Consider the following 24,166-nt stretch of genomic DNA (forward strand, 5'->3'; position numbering starts at 1 on the left):
TAGGGGTCTGATTGGAGCTGTAGCTGCTGGCCTTCCCACAGATGTGGGAACTGAGCCGCATCTGCGACCTACACCACAGCTCACAGCAATGCCAGATCCTTAACCCATTGAGCGAGGCCAGGGATTGAGCCCGCAACCTCATAATTCCTAGTCGGGTTCGTTAACCACTGAGCCACGACAGGAACTTCACCCTTAGACATTCTTGCCAGTGGTTTGCAGTTTTTAAGTTTTAAAAGAGAAGTAGCTTCTCCTTTTGTTTATCTAAGTTTTAGACATTTGTTTTCTATAATTATCTTTTTTTTCTATTTTGTGTTTAATCTGTTATCTCATTTAGTTAAATGCTTAACCTAATTAAAAATATTTTTGTTTTCTAAAAAATTTATTAAAGACTGAATATATATCTATGAATCATTTCACTGCCTCCTGCTAGTTTTATATGTAGTACTTTCATCCTTATTCACTTATATGTAGTTTATAATTTCCATTTGATTTCTGTTTAACCCAAGATGACTTAGTACATTTAAAAACTTCTATGTACGTTTTTTGCCTTTTGATTTTATCATTTTTTTATTGACTCCTAGATAATCTGTATATAAAGATGACCTTTTTTGAAATGTATGGAAACCTCCTTTGTGATCTAAAATGTATGCAGTTTTTTTAAAAAGCTTTTCCTTTGTAGTTGAAAATAACATTGTCCTAATGCCTCTTCCTTCCTTCCTTCCTTCCTTCCTTCCTTCCTTCCTTCCTTTCTCTTAATGGCTGAACTTATGACATATGGAAGTTCCTAGGCCAGGAATTGAACCCAAGCCACAACTGCAGCAATGCCAGATCATTTAACCCACCTGGCTGAGGGTCAAACCTGCACCTCTGCAGTGACCCAAGCTGCTGCAGTCAGTTTCTTAACTCACTGTGCCATAGCAGGAACTCCTGGTGTTTTGTTTTGTTCTGTTTTATGGATTTGACGATTTCTCTAATTCATTCTGTTGGTTTATTTTTCAAGGCTTCATCACTGGATGTATTTAAGACAATTTATTGTATGTGTGTATTTTTTATTAAATTTTTTCCATTTGGTTTTGATATTGTCACATCACTTTGAGTCTAACGTTTTTTATTTTCCTGGTGTGTCTTTTTTTTTTTTTTTTTTCTTCTATTTCTTTACTTTCAGCCATCTGTATGGTTTTGGTTTAGGTGTATCTCTACTAAATGGCTGGATTTTGTGTTTTTAATTCACTGTAATAATCTTTTTTTTTAATAGTTCTTTGAATCTGACATCCTTGAGGACGCAGGTTTAATCCCTGGCCTCGATCAGTGTGTTAAGGATCTGCCACTGCTGTGAGCTGTGGTGTAGGTCGAAGACACGCGGCTTGGATCTGGTATTGCTGTGGCTGCGGTGTTGGCGGGCAGCTGTAGCTCCAGTTCTACCTGCAGTATATGGAAGTTCCCAGGCTTGGGGTCTAAATGGAGCAGTAGCTGCTGGCCACTCTCTTACTCCTTCCTAGTGGATGGAACCACAACTACTGGACAGAGTGCATGGAGCAGCTAACTGAAGGGACACGGAAATGTAAATGGTAGCAGGTCAACTGGCAAGGGAGACTGCAATTTGAAGTTCCATCCAACCAGTGGTGAGCTTTCCCCCCTCTGGTATTAGCCAGCTTGCACTCAGAGAGTTTGAAACCTAGAAGCGTGCACTAGAAGCACAAAGAAAGAGCCCCACGAGAAGCTTGCTCTTTGTGGTCTGAGGAACTAGTAAGGAGTGACGTAAAGGTCAGAGAGTAGAGATAATTCCACATCCCTACCCCTGATCTTATTTTTCTTTCTCCCTCCTCCCCTACCCTAGCAAGTTTGAGTTTGAGAAGCACTAGATTGGAGCTGTGAGTCTCTGGGAGGTGGGATTTCTGCAAAGATCAGAATTACCTAGGTAACTTTAGTTTTTATTTTGACCAAAGGATAAGTACATAATTTAAAAAATAAATTGGCCAAAGTTTGTTAAAAAAAAAAAAGGCTATTCCATCACCTCTGCTATTTCTCCCTTCCTATACAGAAAACCACATTCTTTTACCTGTTTCATTGGCATTTGCCTCCCTAATTCAAAGTACTATATCTGCATTTTTACTTGATTTTTTCCTAGTTCTAGATATTATATATTGACTCTTTACTGTAGAATATGAGGATTTATTTTCTCCTCTTTCTCCCTACATATATACCTGCTACTACTCTCTCAGTCTCCCAATGTAATTGTATTATAAACTTGGTTACATCATTATTAAATGTGTATTAGAACTACTAAAATGCTATTCAGGAGTTACTCCATCTTTCCTGGAATGAGAAGATACACCCATTTAAAGTGTATAATTCAATGATTATAAGTAAATTTGCAGGTTTCACCACTTTTCGAAAGTTTCCATCACCCTAAAAAGTCCCTGGTGTGCCTCTGTAGTCACTCTCCATTCCCACTCTCAGCTATCACTAATGTTCTCTATCGACATAGATTTGCCTCGTCTGAACATCTTGTGTAAATGGAACATTATATGAAGTCTTTTGTGTCTGGGTTCCTTGACTGAGGATAATGTTCCTGGGATTCTTCCATGTATCCTTTGTTCTCTTTTATTGCACAGTGTTACTCAGCTATGTGATACAACATTTATTTCTCCTGTCCCCAGTTGATGAACATTTGAATTGTTCCCCCTTTCTGGCTATTATGAATAATGTTTCTAAGAACATTTGTATATAAGTGTTTGTGTGGATATATGTTTTGGGGGAGTTTTTTTTGGGTAGGTTTTTGCTTTTCTCAGCTAGATTCCTGATTGCTGGGTCCTATGGTAACTATGTTTAACTATGTAAGAAATTACCAAACTATCTTCCAGAGCAGCTGCAGCATCTACATTCCCACCACCAATGTATGACAGTCTAGTTTCTCCATATCCTCACCAACACTTCTTTTTGACTTTCTTACTATGGCCACTCTACCAGGTATGAAGTGGTGTCTTATTGTGATTTTAATTTGCATTTCTGTAATCGCTAATGATATTGGGGATCTTTTCATGTATTTATTGGCCATTCTTATGTCTTTGAGGAAATGTTTCTTCACATATCTTGCCCATTTTATTTTTATTTTTTATTATTACTTTCGGCCATGCCTACAGCATGCAGAAGTTTCTGGGCCAGGGATCGAACCTGAGCCACAGCAGTGACAACACTGAGTCCTTAACCGCTAGGCCACCCGGGAACTCCATATCTTGCCCATTTTAAATCAGATTACTTATCTTCCTTTTACTGAGAAGAGTTCTTTGTATGTGCTGAATACACATCATTTATCAGACATGCTTTCCAGATATTTTCTCAGTTTGCAGCTTGTCTTTTATGTTTCCTTAATGGTGCACAGAATATGCTTAATGGCACAGAATATGCTTAGTGGCACCAAAAAAATTTTATTTTTAATGAAGTTATATGTATCAGTTATTTCTTTTATGGATTGTGCTTCTAATGCCATATTAACCTTCATGACGCAAAACTGGAATCTTTCCCTCTAAGATCAGAAGCAAGGAAAGAATGTCTGTTCTCCACTTCTATTCAAAACTGTGCCAGTCCAAAACTTGGAAGTGCACTGTGGCTATAGAAGGATAGCCCCAGCAGAAGACCTGTCTGGTCTGAGAGACAGGAAAGGGTCTCTTAAGGGCCAGAAGGTAGAGTAAAACTCCTGTTTCTCCCCTAACCCATCTCTTTTTTTCAACTCTTTTACCTTACCCACAATCTCAGCCCCTAGGCAATATTGCCAGGGCAGCACAGAAAGCCCCTCAACCTCTGAGGAAGGGGAATTGCATCTTGGACTGGAAGAACTCTGGTCTCCATGTCATGGGCAGAATTCCCATAGTTTTTTTTTCCCCCCCCCCCCTCCTGTGTCCCACAGCTTGGCCTGGAACACAGATATAGTCATAGGAAGTTTGCAGCAGAGGGAGAAAACTAAAGCCTCAGCTTTCTAGCTATGTTGGAAGACAGTGTAAAAGATGTCAGTTTCCCCAATAGACATTTGATGAAATTCCATTCAGAATCACAGCAAGGGATTTAAAGTTTTATTTGGAAAGGTGAAGGAAATAGAACAACTAAAATAATTTTGAAGAAAATGAATAAAGTTGGAGGAAAATAATGGTACCCAACTTAAAGACTTTCTGCAAAGCTGCAGTAATCAAGACAGTGTGGTGTTGGCAAAAAGACATGTACAGATTAGTGGAACAGAATAGAAAGCTCTGAAACAGGCTCACTTAAATATGACTATTTGATTTTTAAAATTTTATTAAATTATAGTTGATTTACAATGTTGTGTGAACTTCTGTACAACACAGTGATTCATTTATGCATATGTATGTATATATTTTTCATATAATTTCCACCACAGTATATTAAAAAATATTGAACATAATTCCCTGTGCTATACTGTAGGGCCATGTTATTTATTTTATATATAGTAGTTTGTACCTACTAATCCCAAATTCTAGTTTATTCCTCTCCCACCCCTTTCCCCTTTGGTAACCATAAATTTGTTTCCTATGTCCTTGAATCTGTTTCTGTTTTGGAAATAAGTTCATTGGCTTCATATTTTAGATTCCACATATACATATATTGTATGGTATTTGTCTTCCTCTGTGTGACTTACTTCACTTAGTATGATAATCTCTACGTACATCCATGTTGTTTCAAATGGCATTACTTCATTTTTTTTATGGCTGAGTAATATTCCAGATACACACACACACCCCTCACATCTTTATCCATTCATCTATCGACGGACATTTAGGTTGCTTCCATGTCTAGGCTATTGTAAATAGTGCTGCTATGAACATTGGGATTCATGTATCTTTTTGAATTAGGGTTTTGTCCAGATATATGCCCAGGAGTAGGATTTGGCTATTTGATTTCTGACAAAGGTAAAAAGCCATAAATAGAAGATTATCTTATTTTTTTTAATAATTTTTTTTATTTTCCCACTGTACAGAAAGGGGGTCAGGTTATCCTTACATGTATACATTACAATTACATTTTTTCCCCCACCCTTTCTTCTGTTGCAACATGAGTATCTAGACAAAGTTCTCAATGCTATTCAGCAGGATCTCCTTGTAAATCTATTCTAAGTTGTGTCTGATAAGCCCAAGCTCCCGATCCCTCCCACTCCCTCCCCCTCCCATCAGGCAGCCACAAGTCTCTTCTCCAAGTCCATGATTTTCTTTTCTGAGGAGATGTTCATTTGTGCTGGATATTAGATTCCATTTATAAGTGATATCATATGGCATTTGTCTTTGTCTTTCTGGCTCATTTCACTCAGTATGAGATTCTCTAGTTCCATCCATGTTGCTGCAAATGGCATTATGTCATCATTCCTTTTTATGGCTGAGTAGTATTCCATTGTGTACATATACCACAGAAGATTATCTTTTTAACAAGTGATATTGGAACAGTTAGAAACTCATGACTTTCGACCTAAATCTCATGTGTTTTATGAAAATCAACTCAAATTGGATCATGGATCTAAATCTAAAACCTAAAAGTTTATAACTTTTGGGGATGATATTCAGGACCTGGCATTAGTCAGAGAGTATTTAGACATGATACCAAAAGCATGATTTCGTCAAAGAAAAATTGATAAATTGGATTTCATCAAATTTAAAATTTTTCATTCTGCTAAAAAATGCTGTTAATAGAATGACAAGCAGTAGACTGGAGGGAAACATTAATAAACCAGATATCCAAGAAAAGGCTTAAAACAGTATAGATGATACATGAATACACTATTGAATGAAAGAACTTAGACACAAAAGAATGCTCTCTATTGGTAGTTCCCAAAGTGTAGTCCTGAGACCTCTGGGGTCTTTGAGGCCCTTGCAAGGAGTCTGCAAGGTCAAAACAGTTTTCATAATATTACTAAGACATTATTTGCCCTTTCTGCTCAACTGGCATACAGTGGAGTTTGAGAAGCTATATGAGTCAAGGTTCAGGTGGGAGACAGAAATCACACAATAATTTGAGCAGAGAAAGTTTAATGTAAATGATTATTAATTACAAAGGGATTAACTATAAGGCAGTAAAGATAATAAGAGAAGGAGAATTACTAAGGAAGGAAAAACTTTGGAAGGGTACTCCCTCATAAGACGGGGATTCAGACCTCACTGGAAAAGTTTCACTAGATGGAAGAGGACTTTGCTAGTCACCTCTGGCCAGACCCGGTACACAGAATGAGGACTAATAGACAGGCTTAACAAGCATAAAATGCACTTTGGAGTACATTTGGGAAGGAAATCAGAGCCAGCACTGGCCAACAGGAACCACTCCTCCTGGCTTCAGGCAGCCAGCTCTGGGAAGCCAACCGCTAAGAAGCCTGGGAGACTTACTGAGAATCTGCCTGAGATGCTAGTGAAACTCATGCCTCTGGGTGTCCTGTACACATCCCACTGGCAGCCACACTATAGGAAGGAGAAGAAAACAATGGAGGCACACCAGAACCAGGAGGGGCAGTTTCTTCCTCCTGCAGTGTTCCTTCAACACCCTCTACTGACAGAGCCCATAGGCATCTTGCCAACTGCAAAGGCGAAATGCTCATAGGAGGCAGTTGCATTATAAGGGAGCAGGCAGTGAAGGATATATTTGGAGCTAACGGGCAATAAATTCTTAATGGACATACCATATGAAAGTGATAAATATCTCTCTGATAGGTAATTTAATATGTTTGTGGCTTCTTTTTTTTTTTTTTCTTTGTCTTTTGAGGGCCGCACTTGCGGCATATGGAGGTTCCCAGGATAGGGGTCTAATCGGAGCTGATGCCTCCAGTCTATGCCAGAGCCACAGCAATGCCAGATCTGAGCCACATCTGCGACCTACACCACACCTCACAGCAACGCCAGATCCTTAACCCACTGAGCAAGGCCAGGGATCGAACCCACAACCTCATGGTCCTAGTCGGGTTTGTTTCTGCTACACCACGACGGGAACTCCCCCCCCCCCAAATACATTATTTTTTTTTCCTACTGTACAGCATGGTGACCCAGTTACACATACATGTATACATTCTATTTTCTCATATTAACATGGTCCATCATAAATGACTAGATATAGTTCCCAGTGCTACACAGCAGAATCTCACTGCTAATCCGTTCCAAAGGCAGTAGTCTGCATCTCTTAACCCCAAACTCCCAACCCATCCCACTTCTTCCACCTCCCCTTGGCAACCAAAAGTCTATTCTCCAAGTCCATGATTTTCTTTTCTGTGGAAAGGTTCATTTGTGCCATGTATTAGATTCCAGATATAAGTGATATCATATGGTATTTGTCTTTCTCTTGTATTTTAGAATGTTCTGTTTTAATTTATAACATAAATATTAATAGTCAACAACCCATAAAAAAAAGCAGTTTGGGATCCTCAATTTTTAAATGTGTAAAGGAGCTTTTTAAAATTTTTTTATTATAGTTGATTTACAGTGTCCTGTCAGTTTCTTCTGTATAGGAATGTGATCTAGTCATACATGTTTATATATACATTCTTTTTTCTGATATTATCTTCTATCATATTCTGTCACAAGTGATTGGATATAGTTCCCTGTGCTATACAGCAGGACCTCATTGCTTATCCATTCTAAATGTAATAGTTTGCATCTACTAATCCCAAACTCCCAGTCCATCTCATTCCCTCCCCCTCATAGTCTGTCCTCTATGTCTGTGAGTCTGTTTCTGTTCTGTAGATAGGTTCATCTGTGCCATATTTTATAAAAGTTCTAAGTCAAAAAGTTGGATAACCACTGCACTATATTAATTCCTTTTAAATTAAGTTCTAAAAAAGAGGCAGAATTCATATGTAATGCTAGGGGTCCAGAGGAGTGGACCATCCCAAGTTATCTTGGGAAGAGCACCAAGGAAGCTCTGGGGTGTTGGTAATGGTCTTTTTCTTCCTCTGGGTGCCAGCTACTTGATGCATTCACTTTGTGGAGACTCATTCCCCTGCATACTTAACAGTTGTCAACTTGTTTATATGTATATTATATTTCAGTAAAAGTCGACTCTTCTTTTTCCTTGTTTCCTAACCCACACCCTATTATTAAATCTGTATATAGTTGGGGTTTTTGTTGTTGTTTAAATAGCACAACTTTATATGGACTAATAGTTATCCCTGGGGATGAAAAACTCAGTCGGGACAGGATAGAGGAAAACTGCTTCATAATATTGTCTGTGCTCATCCTCAGCTCTGTGGCCCCAAACCCCAAAGGGATTCCAACCCCCAGCCCCACTGGAAAGGTGGTCCCTCCTTGAGAAAAGCTTAGCTAGAATGCCGAAAGGGTCTCTAGTTCTTCTCATGTGCTTCAAGGCTTTCTTAGGCAGAGGGGAGTATGTATGTATTTACCTGTTTGAAATCAGTCATGATGATTTTTTTCCATATTTTTTCTGCATTTTCTGTTTTGCCTTGAGAGAATATTTATGAAGTTGTATGTTTGCTAAATGATTCAGTTTAATTGTTTGATTGATTTAGGGAATTATTTTCCTTTTTGTTATCTATTCTTCTGGATTCTAATAGCCACTTTGCTTTCTGATTCTTTCGCTGTGCTGTGAATGATTTCCATTTTAGTCTTCTTCATTTATAGTGCTCTTGTAGCCTTACTTCCTTTCCATACAGCTTCTGATTTAATTCTTTAACATATCATCCCAGTAATAAATCTGGCTAATCACTTCTTTTCTTCAGAGTCTGCCATCTCAGATATTTCTGGCATCTTCGTGGTCAGCAGTACTGTTTGTACATAGCACATTTGCCTAATCATCTTCTATGTCTCAGTTTTCTTCTTTTTGTTAAGCTAGCAGCTTTTGTAGTCACCAGACTTTTTTTGTTTCTCAGTTCTCTCCTATAATAATAAGTAGGATTGATCAATGAAAAAAGATTATGTATGACTTAATACAATTCAGTTAAATAATATTAGAAACTCCTTTTCTAAACCCTCTTTACCCACACACAGGCCATTCTTGACTACAGAGTCCTGTTCCAGTGGCCTGTGTATCAGGCCTACAGCATGCACCTTCTCGTAAAAACATGAGTGTCTTGGCTTGCTTACCTAGGAGGTACCCAAAGCATAGAACTAACAAGATATTTATAATCTAGCTTTCATTTGTAACAGAGTTTTGATAAATAGTGTCAAAAATAATAGTCTTTGATATAATACTATTAAGTCAATACTCTCTGAAAATAGTATTAAGTAATACTTAATACTACTTAATACTATTTTCAGAGAGTATTTGGAATGTTAAGAACCTTCCTGTATTATTGCTTCCCATAGCCTAGACAGCTAGTCTTTTGGACCTCACCTCTTTAGCCCAGACTTGGAAGGAGGGAACTGGAGAGAAGGCGGCAGGCTGTGTGGTGGCCTTCCAGTGGCTCTTGGAATGAACATGGAGTGAGTAGGGCGTGGACTGTGATGTGGACAGGAGGCTCAGGTCTTAAGCATTGGTGGATAAACAGTGAGGATGCTGATAAGAGGAGAAGGGGACCACATAATGAAAGGGGGTCTAGGGGATGGTAAAGAAGATGGGAGGGGCAGAAATGGGGTTTAGTGAAGAAGGACAATGGAAGCTATTTCTTTCTCTTTTTCTCCTGGAGGAGACTGGGGGTCAGTCTCATGGCGCCCTTATAGTGAACTTTTCTTCTGTTTCTTCTTCCAACCCCTTTATTTTACCTTGTCATCCTTTTTCCCTTCTATTTTGCTTTTCTTACACCCCCAATGAGCAAGCATAAAGTGACATGCTCAGTAAGTAGGGTCATTGTGGCAGCTTCAAAAGAGGGCTTTTGTTATGTTTTTCTCAGTTCTTCCCCCTTTCCTTTCTCCACTTCCATTGACAGGTAGTAACAGATGAGATTGGAGAGGCCACAAGGTTTGAGGAGCTTAAGGGAGAGCAAGAAAAAAGGTGGAAAGAGAGGCTGGAGCAACTGTTGTATTTTGAGGACCCTTAAGAAAGGCTTAACACATGCTCTCTTTAGGAGGCCTCACGTGCCTTGCTGTCTGTCTGGTTACTGCTGTTACTGCTCTCTGGTAGTCTGTTTCCAGTGGTTTCACTCAGCTAACAAGACTGAAAGAAGAGACTGTGTAGAATTAGTATGTTGATTTTGTGTACAGATATTTTGGGTATTTTTGGTCTTTGTCATGATTGCATTTCTAGAGATAGTCTATTCTAAACAAGACGCAGGTTAAAATTTTAGTATGGAGGAGGCAGCATCAAGACATGGAGTTCCAGGAGTTCCCGTCGTGGCTCAGTGGTTAACGAATACAACTAGGAACTATGAGGTTGTAGGTTCGATCCCTGGCCTTGCTCAGTGGGTTAAGGATCCGGCATTGCTGTGAACGGTGGTGTAGGTTGCAGACACGGCTCAGATCCCGCGTTGCTATTGCTGTGGCTGTGGCGTAGGGTGGCAACTACAGCTCTGATTCAACCCTTAGCCTGGAAACCTCCATGTACTGAGGGTGCAGCCCTAGAAAACACAAAAAGGCAAAAAAAAAAAAAAAGACTGGAGTTCCAGCCAGGCCCTGCCACTCTCTCTCTGTGTCTGTCCTTAGCTTCTCATCTGAGATGTGGCTCCAAGTACCTCACAGTATTATTAGGAAGCTTAAGTGCCTGGTGCGTAATAGATACTCAGTAAATAGTTGTTCACTTCCTTTGTGGAAAGTAATCCTTTTCTCAGATTATTAAACTATTAGACTCTAGTGATTCTGATTTTTTTGTTTAATTGGATTCTTAAGAGATACTCAGTTTGGAATGGATGATATAACCTTAATACACTCTCCATTAAAATGAATCAACAGAAAACATACATCAGGAAGAGGTGGCTGACTTTAAGAATACAGTTAACATCCTTAAAATAATTTTATTTTTTATTTTTTTTATTTTTTTATTTTCCCACTGTACAGCAAGGGGGTCAGGTTATCCTTACATGTATACATTACAATTACATTTTTTCCCCCACCCTTTCTTCTGTTGCAACATGAGTATCTAGACAAAGTTCTCAATGCTATTCAGCAGGATCTCCTTGTAAATCTATTCTAAGTTGTGTCTGATAAGCCCAAGCTCCCGATTCCTCCCACTCCCTCCCCCTCCCATCAGGCAGCCACAAGTCTCTTCTCCAAGTCCATGATTTTCTTTTCTGAGGAGATGTTCATTTGTGCTGGATATTAGATTCCATTTATAAGTGATATCATATGGCATTTGTCTTTGTCTTTCTGGCTCATTTCACTCAGTATGAGATTCTCTAGTTCCATCCATGTTGCTGCAAATGGCATTATGTCATCATTCTTTTTTATGGCTGAATAGTATTCCATTGTGTATATATACCACATCTTCCGAATCCAATCATCTGTTGATGGACATTTGGGTTGCTTCCATGTCCTGGCTATTGTGAATAGTGCTGCAATGAGCATGCAGGTGCACGTGTCTCTTTTAAGTAGAGTTTTGTCCGGATAGATGCCCAAGAGTGGGATTGCAGGGTCATATGGAAGTTCTGTGTATAGATTTCTAAGGTATCTCCAAACTGTTCTCCATAGTGGCTGTACCAGTTTACATTCCCACCAGCAGTGCAGGAGGGTTCCCTTTTCTCCACAGCCCCTCCAGCACTTGTTATTTGTGGATTTATTAATGATGGCCATTCTGACTGGTGTGAGGTGATATCTCATGGTAGTTTTGATTTGCATTTCTCTTACAATCAGCGATGTTGAGCATTTTTTCATGTGTTTGTTGACCATCTGTATATCTTCTTTGGAGAAATGTCTATTCAGGTCTTTTGCCCATTTTTCCATTGATTGATTGGCTTTTTTGCTGTTGGGTTGTATAAGTTGTTTATATATTCTAGAGATTAAGCCCTTGTCAGTTGCATCATTTGAAACTGTTTTCTCCCATTCTGTAAGTTGTCTTTTTGTTTTCTTTTTGGTTTCCTTTGCTGTGCAAAAGCTTTTCAGTTTGATGAGGTCCCATGGGTTTATTTTTGCTCTAATTTCTATTGCTTTGGGAGACTGACCTGAGAAAATATTCATGATGTTGATGTCCGAGAGTGTTTTGCCTATGTTTTCTTCTAGGAGTTTGATGGTGTCCTGTCGTATATTTAAGTCTTTCAGCCATTTGGAGTTTATGTTTGTGCATGGTGTGAGGGTGTGTTCTAGTTTCATTGCTTTGCATGCAGCTGTCCAGGTTTCCCAGCAATGCTTGCTGAATAGACTTTCTTTTTCCCATTTTATGTTCTTGCCTCCCTTGTCAAAGATTAATTGACCATGGGTGTCAGGGTTTATTTCCGGATTCTCTATTCTGTTCCATTGATCTGTCTGTCTGTTTTGGTACCAGTACCACACTGTTTTGATGACTGTGGCTTTGTAGTATTTCTTGAAGTCTGGGAGAGTTATGCCTCCTGCTTGGTTTTTGTTTCTCAGGATTGCTTTGGCGATTCTGGGTCTTTTGTTGTTCCATATAAATGTTTGGATTGTTTGTTCTAGTTCTGTGAAAAAATGTCATGGGTAATTTGATAGGGATTGCATTGAATCTGTAGATTGCTTTGGGTAGTATGGCCATTTTTACAATATTGATTTTCCCAGTCTAGGAACATGGAATATCTTTCCATGTCTTTACATCTTCTTTGATTTCTTTGATTAAAGTTTTATACTTCTCGGCATATAGGTCCTTTACCTCCTTGGTCAGGTGTATTCCGAGGTATTTGATTTTGTGAGGTGCAATTTTAAAAGGTATCATATTTTTGTATTCCTTTTCTAATATTTCATTGCTGGTATACAGAAATGCAGTGACTTCTGAATGTTAATCTTATATCCTGCTACTTTGCTGAATTTATTAATCAGTTCAAGTAGTTTTGGGGTTGAGTCCTTAGGGTTTTCTATGTATAGTATCATGTCATCTGCATACAGTGACAGTTTGATCTCTTCTCTTCCTATATGGATGCCTTTTATTTCTTTTGTTTGTCTAATTGCTGTGGCTAGGACTTCCAAAACGATGTTGAAGAGCAGTGGTGAGAGTGGGCATCCCTGTCTTGTTCCAGATTTGAGTGAGAAGGCTTTTCAGTTTTTCCCCATTGAGTATTATATTTGTTCTGGGTTTATCATAAATGGCTTTGATTATATTCAGGAATGTTCCCTCTATACCTACTTTGGCGAGGGTCTTGATCATGAATGGATGTTGGACTTTGTCAAATGCTTTTTCTGCGTCTATTGAGATGATCATATGATTTTTGACTTTTTTTTTTTTTTTGTTAATGTGTATGATGCTGATTGATTTGCGTATATTGAACCATCCTTGTGAACCTGGGATGAACCCAACCTGGTCATGGTGTATAATTTTTTTGGTATATTGTTGGATTCGGTTGGCTAAGATTTTGTTGAGAATTTTTGCGTCTATATTCATCAATGACATTGGGCGATAGTTTTCTTTTTTGGTGATATCTCTGTCTGGTTTTGGAATGAGGGTGATGGTGGCCTCATAGAATGTCTTTGGGAGTATTCCTTCTTCTTCAACCTTTTGAAAGAGTTTAAGGAGGATGGGCACCAATTCCTCTTTATATGTTTGATAGAATTCACCTGTGAAGCCATCTGGTCCTGGACTTTTATTTGTAGGGAGTGATTTTATGACCTCTTCAATTTCATTTCTAGTGATCGGTCTGTTCAGTTGGTCTGTTTCTACTTGATTCAGTTTTGGCAGGCTGTAAGATTCTAGAAAATTGTCCATTTCTTCCAGATTGTCAAACTTGTTGCCATATAGTTGTTCATAGTATTCTCTTATGGTTTTTTTTGTATTTCTGCTGTATCCGTTGTGATTTCTCCTTTTTCATTTATAATTTTGGTTATTTGGGTTCTTTCTCTCCTCTTTTTAGTGAGTCTGGCCAGGGGTTTGTCAATTTTGTTCACCTTTTCAAAGAACCAGCTCTTGGTTTTATTAATTTTCTCTATTGTTTTTTGAGTCTCTATTTTATTGATTTCTTCTTTGATCTTTAGAATTTCCTTCCTTCTGCTGACTTTAGGACTTTTTTGTTCTTCTTTTTCTAATTCATTTAGGTGGAGGGTTAAGTTGTCAATTTGGGATCTTTCTTCTTTTTTGAGAAAGGCCTGTATTGCTATAAATTTCCCTCTGAGCACTGCTTTCGCAGCATCCCATAGATTTTGAGAGGTTGTGTCTTCATTATCATTTGTTTCAAGGTAGTTTTTAATTTCCTTCTTGATTTCTTCATTGACCCATTGGTTTTTTAGTAGCATGTTGTTGAGTCTCCATGGAGTAGGTTTTTTCTCTTTCCTTTTCCCATGGTTGATTTCTAATTTCATGGCATTGTGGTCAGAGAAGATACTTGAGATAATTTCTATGCTCCTAAATTTATTGAGATTCGCTTTGTGTCCCAATATGTGGTCGATTCTTGAGAATGTTCCATGAGCATTTGAGAAGAATGTGTATTCTGATTTTTTTGGATGTAGTGTCCTGAAGATATCAATTAAGTCTAACTTTTCTATTGTTTCCTTTAGGATCTCTGTTGCTTTATTGGTTTTCTGTCTAGAGGATCTGTCCATTGATGTGAGGGGGGTGTTAAGGTCTCCTACTATGATTGTATTCTCATCAATATCTCCCTTTATTAAGAAGAGAAACGTACAAACAAACAAACAAAAAGGGTTATTTACTTCCTAACATCCCTTGCCCACATTTTATGGTTTTGATGACTCTTTTTTATTTTTTTCTTTTTAATTTTATTTTGTTTGAAGCATAACCCTAACCCTAACCCTAACCCTAACCCTAACCCTAACCCTAACCCTAACCCTAACCCTAACCCTTTATGTCTGTTAATATTTGTTGTATGTATCTGGGTGCTCCTATATTTGGGGCATATATGTTGACGATAGTAACATCCTCTCCTTGGATGGATCCCGTAATCATTAAATAGTGTCCTTCTTTGTCTTTCTTTATGTCTTTTGTTTTAAAGTCTATTTTGTCTGATATGAGCGTTGCGACTCCTGCTTTTCTGTCATGTCTATTGGCGTGAAATATTTTTCCCCACCCTTTCACTTTCAATCTATATATATCTTTTGTCCTGAGGTGAGTTTCTTGTAGGCAGCACATTGAAGGTTTTTGCCTTTTTATCCACTCAGCCACTCTGTGTCTTTTGATTGGGGCATTCAGTCCATTGACATTTAAGGTGATAATTGATAGATGATTATTTATTGCCATTTGAACCTCGTGTTCCAGTTGATTCTGTGGTTCTCTGTTCTTCCTTTCTTTTTTTTTTTTTTTTTTTTGGTTGGATGGTCTCCTGTTGTTATCTGCTTGAGTGTATTTTTTTTTTCATTTTTTGCAAATGCAATATTTGGTTTTGGCTTGTGGTTGCCCTGTTTTTTAAGTATGCTAACCCCTTCCCATAATTGTGTGTTTTAGCCTGATGGTCCTGTAAGTTCAAACACTTCATTACTATATTAAAATTAAGAAGAGAAACGTACAAACAAACAAACAAAAAGGGTTATTTACTTCCTAACATCCCTTGCCCACATTTTATGGTTTTGATGACTCTTTTTTATTTTTTTCTTTTTAATTTTATTTTGTTTGAAGCATGTTTATGATTAAATCTGTATGCTGGCTTATTTGTGACTGCTCTCTGATTGCGGTTTCCTCAGTCCTAGTTCTTCCTCTTCTTTTTTTTTTTTTTTTCTTTTCTTTTTTCTTCCCTTTCCTTTCTTTCTTTTTGGTTTAGAGAAGCCCTTTCAATATTTCCTTTAACCTGGGTTTTGTGTTGCTGTATTCTTTAAGTTTTTGTTTGTTGGGAAAAATTTTTATTTCCCCTTCTATTTTAAATGATATTCTTGCTGGATAGAGTATTCTAGGTTGCATATTTTTTCCTTTTAGCACTTTAAATATCTCTTGCCATTCCCTCCTGGCCTGTAGTGTTTCTGTAGAGAAATCAGCTGATAATCTTATGGGGGTTCCCTTGTAGGTAACATTCTGTTTTTCTCTTGCTGCCTTTAGGATCCTCTCTTTATCACTAACTTTTGCCATTTTTATTATGATGTGTCTTGGTGTGGGTCTGTTTGGGTTCAGTTTGTTTGGGGCCCTCTGTGCTTCTTGTATCTTGAACCCAGTATCCTTTAGATTTGGGAAATTTCCAGCAATAATTTCTTCAAATATATTTTCCATCCCCTTATCTTTTTCTACTCCTTCTGGAATTCCTATTATGCGTAGATTGGCCCGCTTTATATTATCCCATAGGTCTCTTATATTGCTTTCCAGTTTTTTGATTCGGTTTTCTGTCTGTTGACCGGATTGAGTGATTTCCATTATTCTATCTTCCATATCACTGATTCGTTCTTCTGCATTATTCATTCTGGTTTTTACTGCCCTTAGTTCAGTTTGCATCTCTGCAAATGAATGTTCTAGTTTTTCTTGGCTCCTCCTTATATTTTCTAGTTCCTTTCTGAGGGTATCTGCATTACTGTTCATATCTTCTCTTAATTCCCTCAGTATTTTCACTATTTCTCTTTTGAACTCCAGGTCTGTCTGACTGCAGAGATCTGTTTCATTGTTGACTGTTTTAGGTGAGTTCTCCTGTTGGTTTGACTGGGGGTGGTTTCTCAGCTTCTTCATCTTGCTTGTTGTTTTCTTTCTCCTGAGGGAGTTGTACTCTCCGTGATTGGGCAGTGTTTGCCTTGTCACTGCCATGGAATATTTCCTGAGGGCTGGCGTTGTTGGTCAATCTTTTTTGAGGCAGTGTGGCTTTTCTGGAGTGTTGATGGGGCTAACAGCATTTCTTTGAAACAAAGGAGGGCTTCCTGAGGGCAGACAGGACTGGGAGGTCCACACCACAATGGTAACAGATTTCACTTGGTCATGCAGAGCTTGCTCTGGTGTTTTTAGGCTGTGGGGTTCTTGCAGGGGGTTGGCAGTGTTGGGCAGCTGTTCCTCAGGAGTGCAGCACCCCCTGGGGGCTGGAGCAGCTGTCTGGGTCACTGAGAACCTATGAGGCTCTTCCCTAGGGCAGCCCTACACTGAAGGACGGCGTGAGAATGTAGGCGGATCTTTTCACAGTCTGGCCGAGCTTGTTGCAGCTTTTCTGGGCTGCAGGGGCTCTTCCAGGGGGCTGGTGGTGCTGAGCAGCTATTCCGTGGGAGTGGGGCACCCCCTGGGGGCTTGGGCGGGTAGCAGGGCCTCTGGAAACCCAAGAGGCTCCTCCCCAGGGCAGCCCGACTCAGAAAGACCGTCTGAGATCTTTTCCCGGCTCGGCCAGGCTTGTTGCAGCTTTTCTGGGCTGCAGGGGGTCCTTCCTGGAGCTGGCAGTCCTATGCAGCTGGTCCACTAGGGCACCCCCTGGGGGCTTGGGCGGGTAGCAGGGCCGTTGGAGACCCAAGAGGCTCCTCCCCGAGGCAGCCTGACTCAGAAAAACCGTCTGAGATCTTTTCCCGACTCGGCCAGGCTTGTTGCAGCTTTTCTGGGCTGCAGGGGGTCCTGCCTGGAGCTGGCAGTACTATGCAGCTGGTCCACTAGGGCACCCCCTGGGGGCTTGGGTGGGTAGCAGGGCCGCTGGAAATCCAAGAGGCTCCTCCCCGGGGCAGCCCGACTCAGAAAAACCGTCCGAGAATTAGGCCGATCTATTCACGGCCTGGCTAGGCTTGTTCTAGCTTTTCTGGGCTGCAGGTGTTTTCTCGAGGGCTGGTGGTGTTTGGTGCTGCTCTGCGGAAGTGTAGCCCCTCCAAAGGGCAAGCAGGCCTGTGCAGGGACAGCCCCTGCGGTGGTAGGCTTCAGGCAATTGTTGAGGCCAGCCCTCCTGGATGGCAGGCAGCCCCAGGTTCGGCGAGAGTGTAGTGGGTGGTGGGGGTGAGGGGAGGGGATGCACTGGGAAGCACAGCTTTCAGCTAGCTAGCGGGCCTGTAAGCTTGCTGTGGCGTGGGGGGTATTATGTGGGGACCCAACCCTTCTTCTCTCCCCTCCCCAGCAGGGGCGCAGACCAGGCTCTTCTCCCAGGTTCCCTCTGAGGCGGCTTTCCACTTCCCCGCCCCTAGAGTATTGTTCCCTTCCTCTGCCACAGCTTTGTTTTCTAGTCTCCCAGGCAGTCTCTGCCCCGTCAAATGGTTTCTAGACCTCCCAAGCAGTTTCCACTCCACTCCGCTCCCCCAGCCCGGGGACTAACCTCTGGAGCCGAGGTCTCGGTGCCCAGCCCCCATCCAGGCGTCCCCCGGCCCCTTCTCGGGGACTAACCTCTGGAGCGGAGGTCTCAGTGCCCGGCCCCCACCCAGGCATCCCCCGGCCCTTTTTCGGGGACTAACCTTTGGAGGCGAGGTCTCGGTGCCTAGCCCCTACCCAGGCGTCCCCCGGCCCGTTCTCGGGGACTAACCTCTGGAGCCGAGGACTCGGTGCCCAGCCCCCACCCAGGCGTCTCAATTTTTGGTGACTGTGCCCGTAGTTCAGATGGTCCCTTCGGTTCTTGATTGGCTTTTCCGTACTCCACTTTACTGCTACACTCTTCTCTGCATCTGGAGATTCCTCCGGTTTGTTTGATCTTTCCCCCGTGTAGGTGACTTTCCAGGGTGCGGGATCCCTTTCTCCTCCAAAGTTCCCTTTCGGGAGCGCCCGTCCCGCTCAGATTCACCTTCTCTCACTCTCCTCTTTTCTCCCGTTCTGCCCAGTAATGTCACGAACTTCTTGCCATTATTGGAGTTTAGGTTCCTCTGCCAGCAATTGGTTGCTGTTCTGTGCGAGTCATTTATTCTGTAGATGTGCTTTTTTTTGTTGTGTTTGTGGGAGAGGGCGAGCGTGTCCCCCTACTCCTCCGCCATCTTGTCCTCTCACCCCTTAAAATAATTTTAATCTAAACATGTAACTTTAAATAGGTGCTGTTTTATTAAACATGCCACATTAACCAAAAACTTCAATAAAGGACTAGTTACCAAGAGTCACACCACCTTTGATTCTGATTACTTGATTATGCTATCTTAACAGCTTTATAAAGGCATTTGCTTTGTCTCTAGGTGTAAAACAAAGGTGTATCCAGATAATCTTCCTACAACAAGTGTGGTGATTGTTTTCCACAATGAGGCTTGGAGTACGCTTCTGCGAACTGTCCATAGTGTCATTAATCGCTCACCAAGACACATGCTAGAAGAAATTGTTCTAGTAGATGATGCCAGTGAAAGAGGTAAATTTTACATTTTAATACCAATAATATGCTACACCTTTTGTCATTAGTGGTTAAAAAGTAGTTGCTATCATTTTTAACCTAGTAATGTTATGCAGACTTCTGATTTATCCTAAAAGTTATTTATGACATTTGGACTCATTCCCATATGCAAAATAATTACACCCTTGTGAAACCTAAAATATTACTTTCATTAGCATTTAGTTTGTGTCTATCTTAATCTCATTTTAAAAAGAAATAATTCTATGAAAATTTATGCAGATGGAAGTTTCCTTGTGGCGCAGTGGGTTAAGGATCTGGTGTTGTCACTGCAGCAGCTCAGGTCTCTGCTGTGGCGTGAGTTCAAACTCTGGCCCAGGAACTTTTGCATGTCGTGGGTGCAGCCAAAAAATTTTTAATGTGGAACAGTGGGAAAAAAAAAACCCACATAATTTTGTCAGGATTTTCTTTGTGGGCAGCTGCAGCCCTGAGTCAGTGGAGAAAGATTGGATCCTACTTAGGGCTATAAATAGAGAAATTTAGTTCCATGTACAATGGGGAGCATCTCTGACAGCAAAATAAGAGCATGAGGTGAGTGAGCTTTAGTTCTCCAAATTCTTCTTAGATTTTCCCATTTTCTCTATGTTTAAGTTCAGGAACGATCTACACTGAGGAGCATAAAAGGATGAAGAAGGAATTTATGAAAAAATACTGTGTAATATGACTGATCTCAGTGAGCGGTCTATAGTAACTCTTGCCCAGGTGTTCTGCAAAGAGTCTAAGAATTTTTCAGGGCTTTTTTCCCCACACAGTAGCTATTTAGGATCATTGGTGTCATGTGTTTTCCCCTGAATTCCTGTACTCACGTGAGAAAAATTTGGAGGGAGCTACAGAAAATGGCTCTTCCTTCCTTAAGCAGCCTTAAATTTCATGACCTATTTCATCCTTTTTTTATCATCTTAAACTTTTTCGCCAACTTCTCATTGCCCCTAAGATAGTTTAGTTGAATATTATACCTTCTTCTTCCTGTGCCCACACTAAATATGTACACTTAACCATGATTAAATTTAATAACTTCCCCCTTTTTTTTTTTGCTTTTTAGAGCCACATCCGCGGCATATGGAGGTTCTCAGACTAGGGCTCAAATCGGAGCTGCAGCTGCCAGCCTACACCACAGCCATAGCAATGCAGGATCTGAGCCACGTCTGCAACCTACGCCACAGCTCACAGCAATGCCAGATCCTTAACCCACTGAGTGAGGCCAGGAATCGAACCCTCAACCTCATGGTTCCTAGTCAGATTCGTTTCCACTGCACCGCAAAGGGAGCTCCAGTCACTTCATATCTTAATTATTTGGGAGCGATTTGCACATTAATAATAATTTAATTCTTACTTTGCCAGGTTATAGCAGGATAAAGGAAGAGTAAGTTACAGCTCTACTGTCTCAGGTGCCTTGTCGCTTACCTCCTTAATCTAATCAAGGAGATGGTTTATAATTAAACAAAACATTTAATAATGGTATAATATATAATGTAATTAATGTCAAAATGAATATGAGAACTGCTACAAATAAGAATACCACCTAAAATAATTACTATTGACAATAGAAGTATAAACCTCATGTGGATAACTATTTGCTAGGAGTTAATTACTGCCTCTTTAAAATTAACCAAAGTTAATGTAAGCAGTGGTATATACAAATACAAATATCTGTCCTGAAAGAGACATATATTTGATTTACATATATGTTGATATTTGTTAAATTAAATATGCCCCAAGGGGAGATCTTTTTCCTCAAATGAAATGATTTATTTTTTCATTCCCCCTTTGTTTTCTCCATTATTTTTTTGAACGCCTAAGAAGGCTGTGTGAAATAGTAAGTTTTTGTAGGATGTAGCCTAATCAGAAACATGGGTCCACAACCTGAGGTGTTAAAGGAAGTCCCATATCCTAGTTGTCATTTTCCTTCCTCTTGTAGGCCCTTCTGAATCACCCCAACCTAGGTAAACCTGTAGGAGGAAACGTGTGGGAAGATTCTGCATCACTGCTCTGCTTGGGGCTCTTTGTCATTAAGCAGGTCCCTGAGTGTCTCCCCACAGCCCCAATCAGGGACCTGATTCTACTTTTTATCTTCCTGCCTAGAAAGCCTCAGGCATGCAGATTACCATTTCTGATGCATGCAGGTTGCCATTTCTGATATTGGAGAACCACTGGACATTGTGTTTTTGTGGTTATAACTGCAGTCTTGCTATCTAGATTGAGAATTTTTTTTCTTTTTACAATTGCTCCTATGGCATATGGAAGTTCCCAGGCTAGGGGTCAAATCAGAGCTGCAGCTACGTGCCTACACCATAGCTTACAGCAACACTGGATCCTTAACCCACTGAGCAAGGCCAGGAATCAAACTCACATCCTCACAGAGATAATGTTGGGGTCTTTAACCTGCTGAGCCACAACAGGAACTCCCAGATTGAGAATTATCTAATATAACTTTCAGAGTCTGCTCTTTCCTATGCATGAGGCACATTCAAGGCACCATCATTTCTCACCTGGACTGGTGAAACAGACCAACTAGTCTCCCTACACACACTCTCCCCTCCACCCCCCAATCTGTTCATGCTATGTGCACAGCGAGCTTTTAAACATGGAGATCTGATCATGTCACTTCTCTGATCAAAATCTTTCCTCTAGGGGAGTTTCCGTCGTGGCGCAGTGGTTAACGAATCCGACTAGGAAGCATGAAGTTGCGGGTTCGGTCCCTGCCCTTGCTCAGTGGGTTAACGATCCGGCATTGCTGTGAGCTGTGGTGTAGGTCCGCAGACGCGGCTCAGATCCTACATTGCTGTGGCTCTGGCGTAGGCCAGGGGCTACAGCTCCAATTCGACCCCTAGCCTGGGAACCTCCATATGCCGTGGGAGCGACCCAAAGAAATAGCAAAAAAAAAAAAAAAAAAAAAAAAAAAAATCTTTCCTCTAAACAACAAGGATCTACTGTATAGCAAAGGGAACTGTATTTAGTATCATGTGATAACCTATCGTGGAAAATAATCTGAAAAAGAACATATAACTGAATCATTTTACTGTATACCTGAAACATTGCAAATCAACTATACCTCAGTTAAAAAAAAAAAAAACCTTTCCTCTAAAGCCTACATGACCTGGCCTTTGCCTCCATCTCCAGTCACTTCTTGAGTCATTCCCTGCCCACCCCTCCCCACAGTTGAGCTCAGATGTTTCCTCAGAATCAGTTATATTTAGCGAGGCCTTCCTTGACCTCCCAAGACCAGGTCACATTTCTCTGAACACATCTCAGAGCGCTGCGTACTTTCCTGCAGCTCTCACCAGAGAGTCACCTATTTACTTGTCTGTGTAATGACTGTCTGCCCCATGCTGGCCCCTAGGCAGACCCTACAGATGCCATCAGGACTCTTTGCTCACCATTATCTTCTCAGTGCCACAGCGTCTATTATATAGTAAACAGTCCAGGATATATTCAATGAACGAATGAAAGAATCATCTACCAGTCAGTTAATCCTTGTTTTTATTCCTTATCTGTGTAAACTTCCTAACTAGGTTGTATAGCCTGTGTAGTCTGCTCATGGCCTCAGGGTACTCGATTTCACAGTTAACCTGCTGAGCTCCATTTATTAAATATGAAGTAGGTGCTATAATTATCTCTGTTTTATTGATTGAGCAAAATGAGGCTTAGCATTAACCTACGGCTTGACCTCTTAAGTGCTGTGTACTTCATTCTGTTATAACTTTATTGCTACAGGGTCTGTAATAAAGGTGGAGTCTGGATGAATCTCTAGTTCATGTCAGAAGTTACCGTCATCTCAGAAGTTTATCTTAAGACCTAAAATTGATGTAATGTTCTTAATTTATTAGAAAATCATAGAATAGAGATGACTGTTGTTTTTCTCATTTTACACAAAGTAAACAGAGGTTCTTATTTAAGTACAGATTCAGAGTCAGGTTTATTATACTGTAAACTCCTTGCTCTTTTTACTGCTCTTTAGAGTTCTGGCTAACATTTCTCAGATGTTGCTGAGAGCAGTGAAATTTTCCATGACATTCAGTCTCTGACAGTCTCACACTCCCTGATGGAGGGATGCATTTATAGACTAATAGCTGTAAAGATAGTCCAATAAGTAAGATTCCCCCGTAGTTTTCGGTGACATAGTACCTTTTCACCATCATCACTTAACCCCCCATGGCCTCCTTTTTGTAAAGTGATGTTTGAGTAAATAGTTCCTAATCCCCACCCAGCCCCAAGTCCATAATTGTCTATCAACTATTAGGAAGACACCTATATATATACATACATATATATATATACATACATACATATATATATACATACATATATATAGATATATATATATATAGATATATATATATATATATATTTTTTTTTTTTGCTTTTTAGGGTTGCACCTGTGGCATATGGAGGTTCCCAAGTTAGGGGTCTAATCAGAGCAACAGCTGCCGGTCTCCACCACAGCCACAGCAATGAAGGATCCAAGCCGTGTCTGCAACCTACACCACAGCATGCCAGATGCTTTACCCACTGAGCAAGGCCAGGGATTGAACCAGAAACTTCATGGTTCCTAGTCGGATTCGTTTCCCCTGCTTCATGACAGGAACTCTGGAAGACACCTATTTCTTAGCCTTTTTGCATGAAGGCCACAAAGATGGCAAAGATGGCCAAGAAAATTTATGGAATAGCAACTTTTTTGAGCCCCCAAACCAGAGGATCATGCATTTTTCATTTTAGTTATAGCAAGACAGAATATTGTAACTTTCAAAGGTATGGGATTCAGGAATTAGTTTGCTTTTGATTCTTAAGAAGCACTTTAAACTGTCTAATATTTATGGGAAAACTTATTGGGAGACACATTGTGACACAGCCAAACTTGACTGGTCTAAGGTACTAGAATATATCTCATACCTCATCACAGGCGATTCTATGAAGTCTGAACATAAAGCAATTTAAATTTATGCCAGGTCAGATGATTCCACGTTC

General features: G+C 40.4%; 1 protein-coding gene across 8 annotated transcripts in view; it reads left to right on the forward strand.

Moving 5' to 3' along the window:
- Positions 1 to 24,166, forward strand: part of GALNT1 (polypeptide N-acetylgalactosaminyltransferase 1) — a 137,248-nt gene that overhangs the window by 81,402 nt on the left and 31,680 nt on the right. For all 8 annotated transcript variants that reach the window (XM_084958497.1, XM_084958498.1, XM_084958495.1 and 5 more), the window contains one exon: positions 18,996 to 19,162. In XM_084958497.1, coding sequence (XP_084814623.1) covers positions 18,996 to 19,162 — 167 coding nt within the window. The remainder of the gene's footprint in view (positions 1 to 18,995; positions 19,163 to 24,166) is intronic.

Source organism: Sus scrofa, chromosome 6 (assembly GCF_054392235.1).
Source record: "Sus scrofa isolate SSC_HxYL_T2T_F1_AM1 chromosome 6, Sscrofa_HxYL_maternal_Yorkshire_Landrace_v2.0, whole genome shotgun sequence".
NCBI lineage: Eukaryota > Metazoa > Chordata > Mammalia > Artiodactyla > Suidae > Sus > Sus scrofa.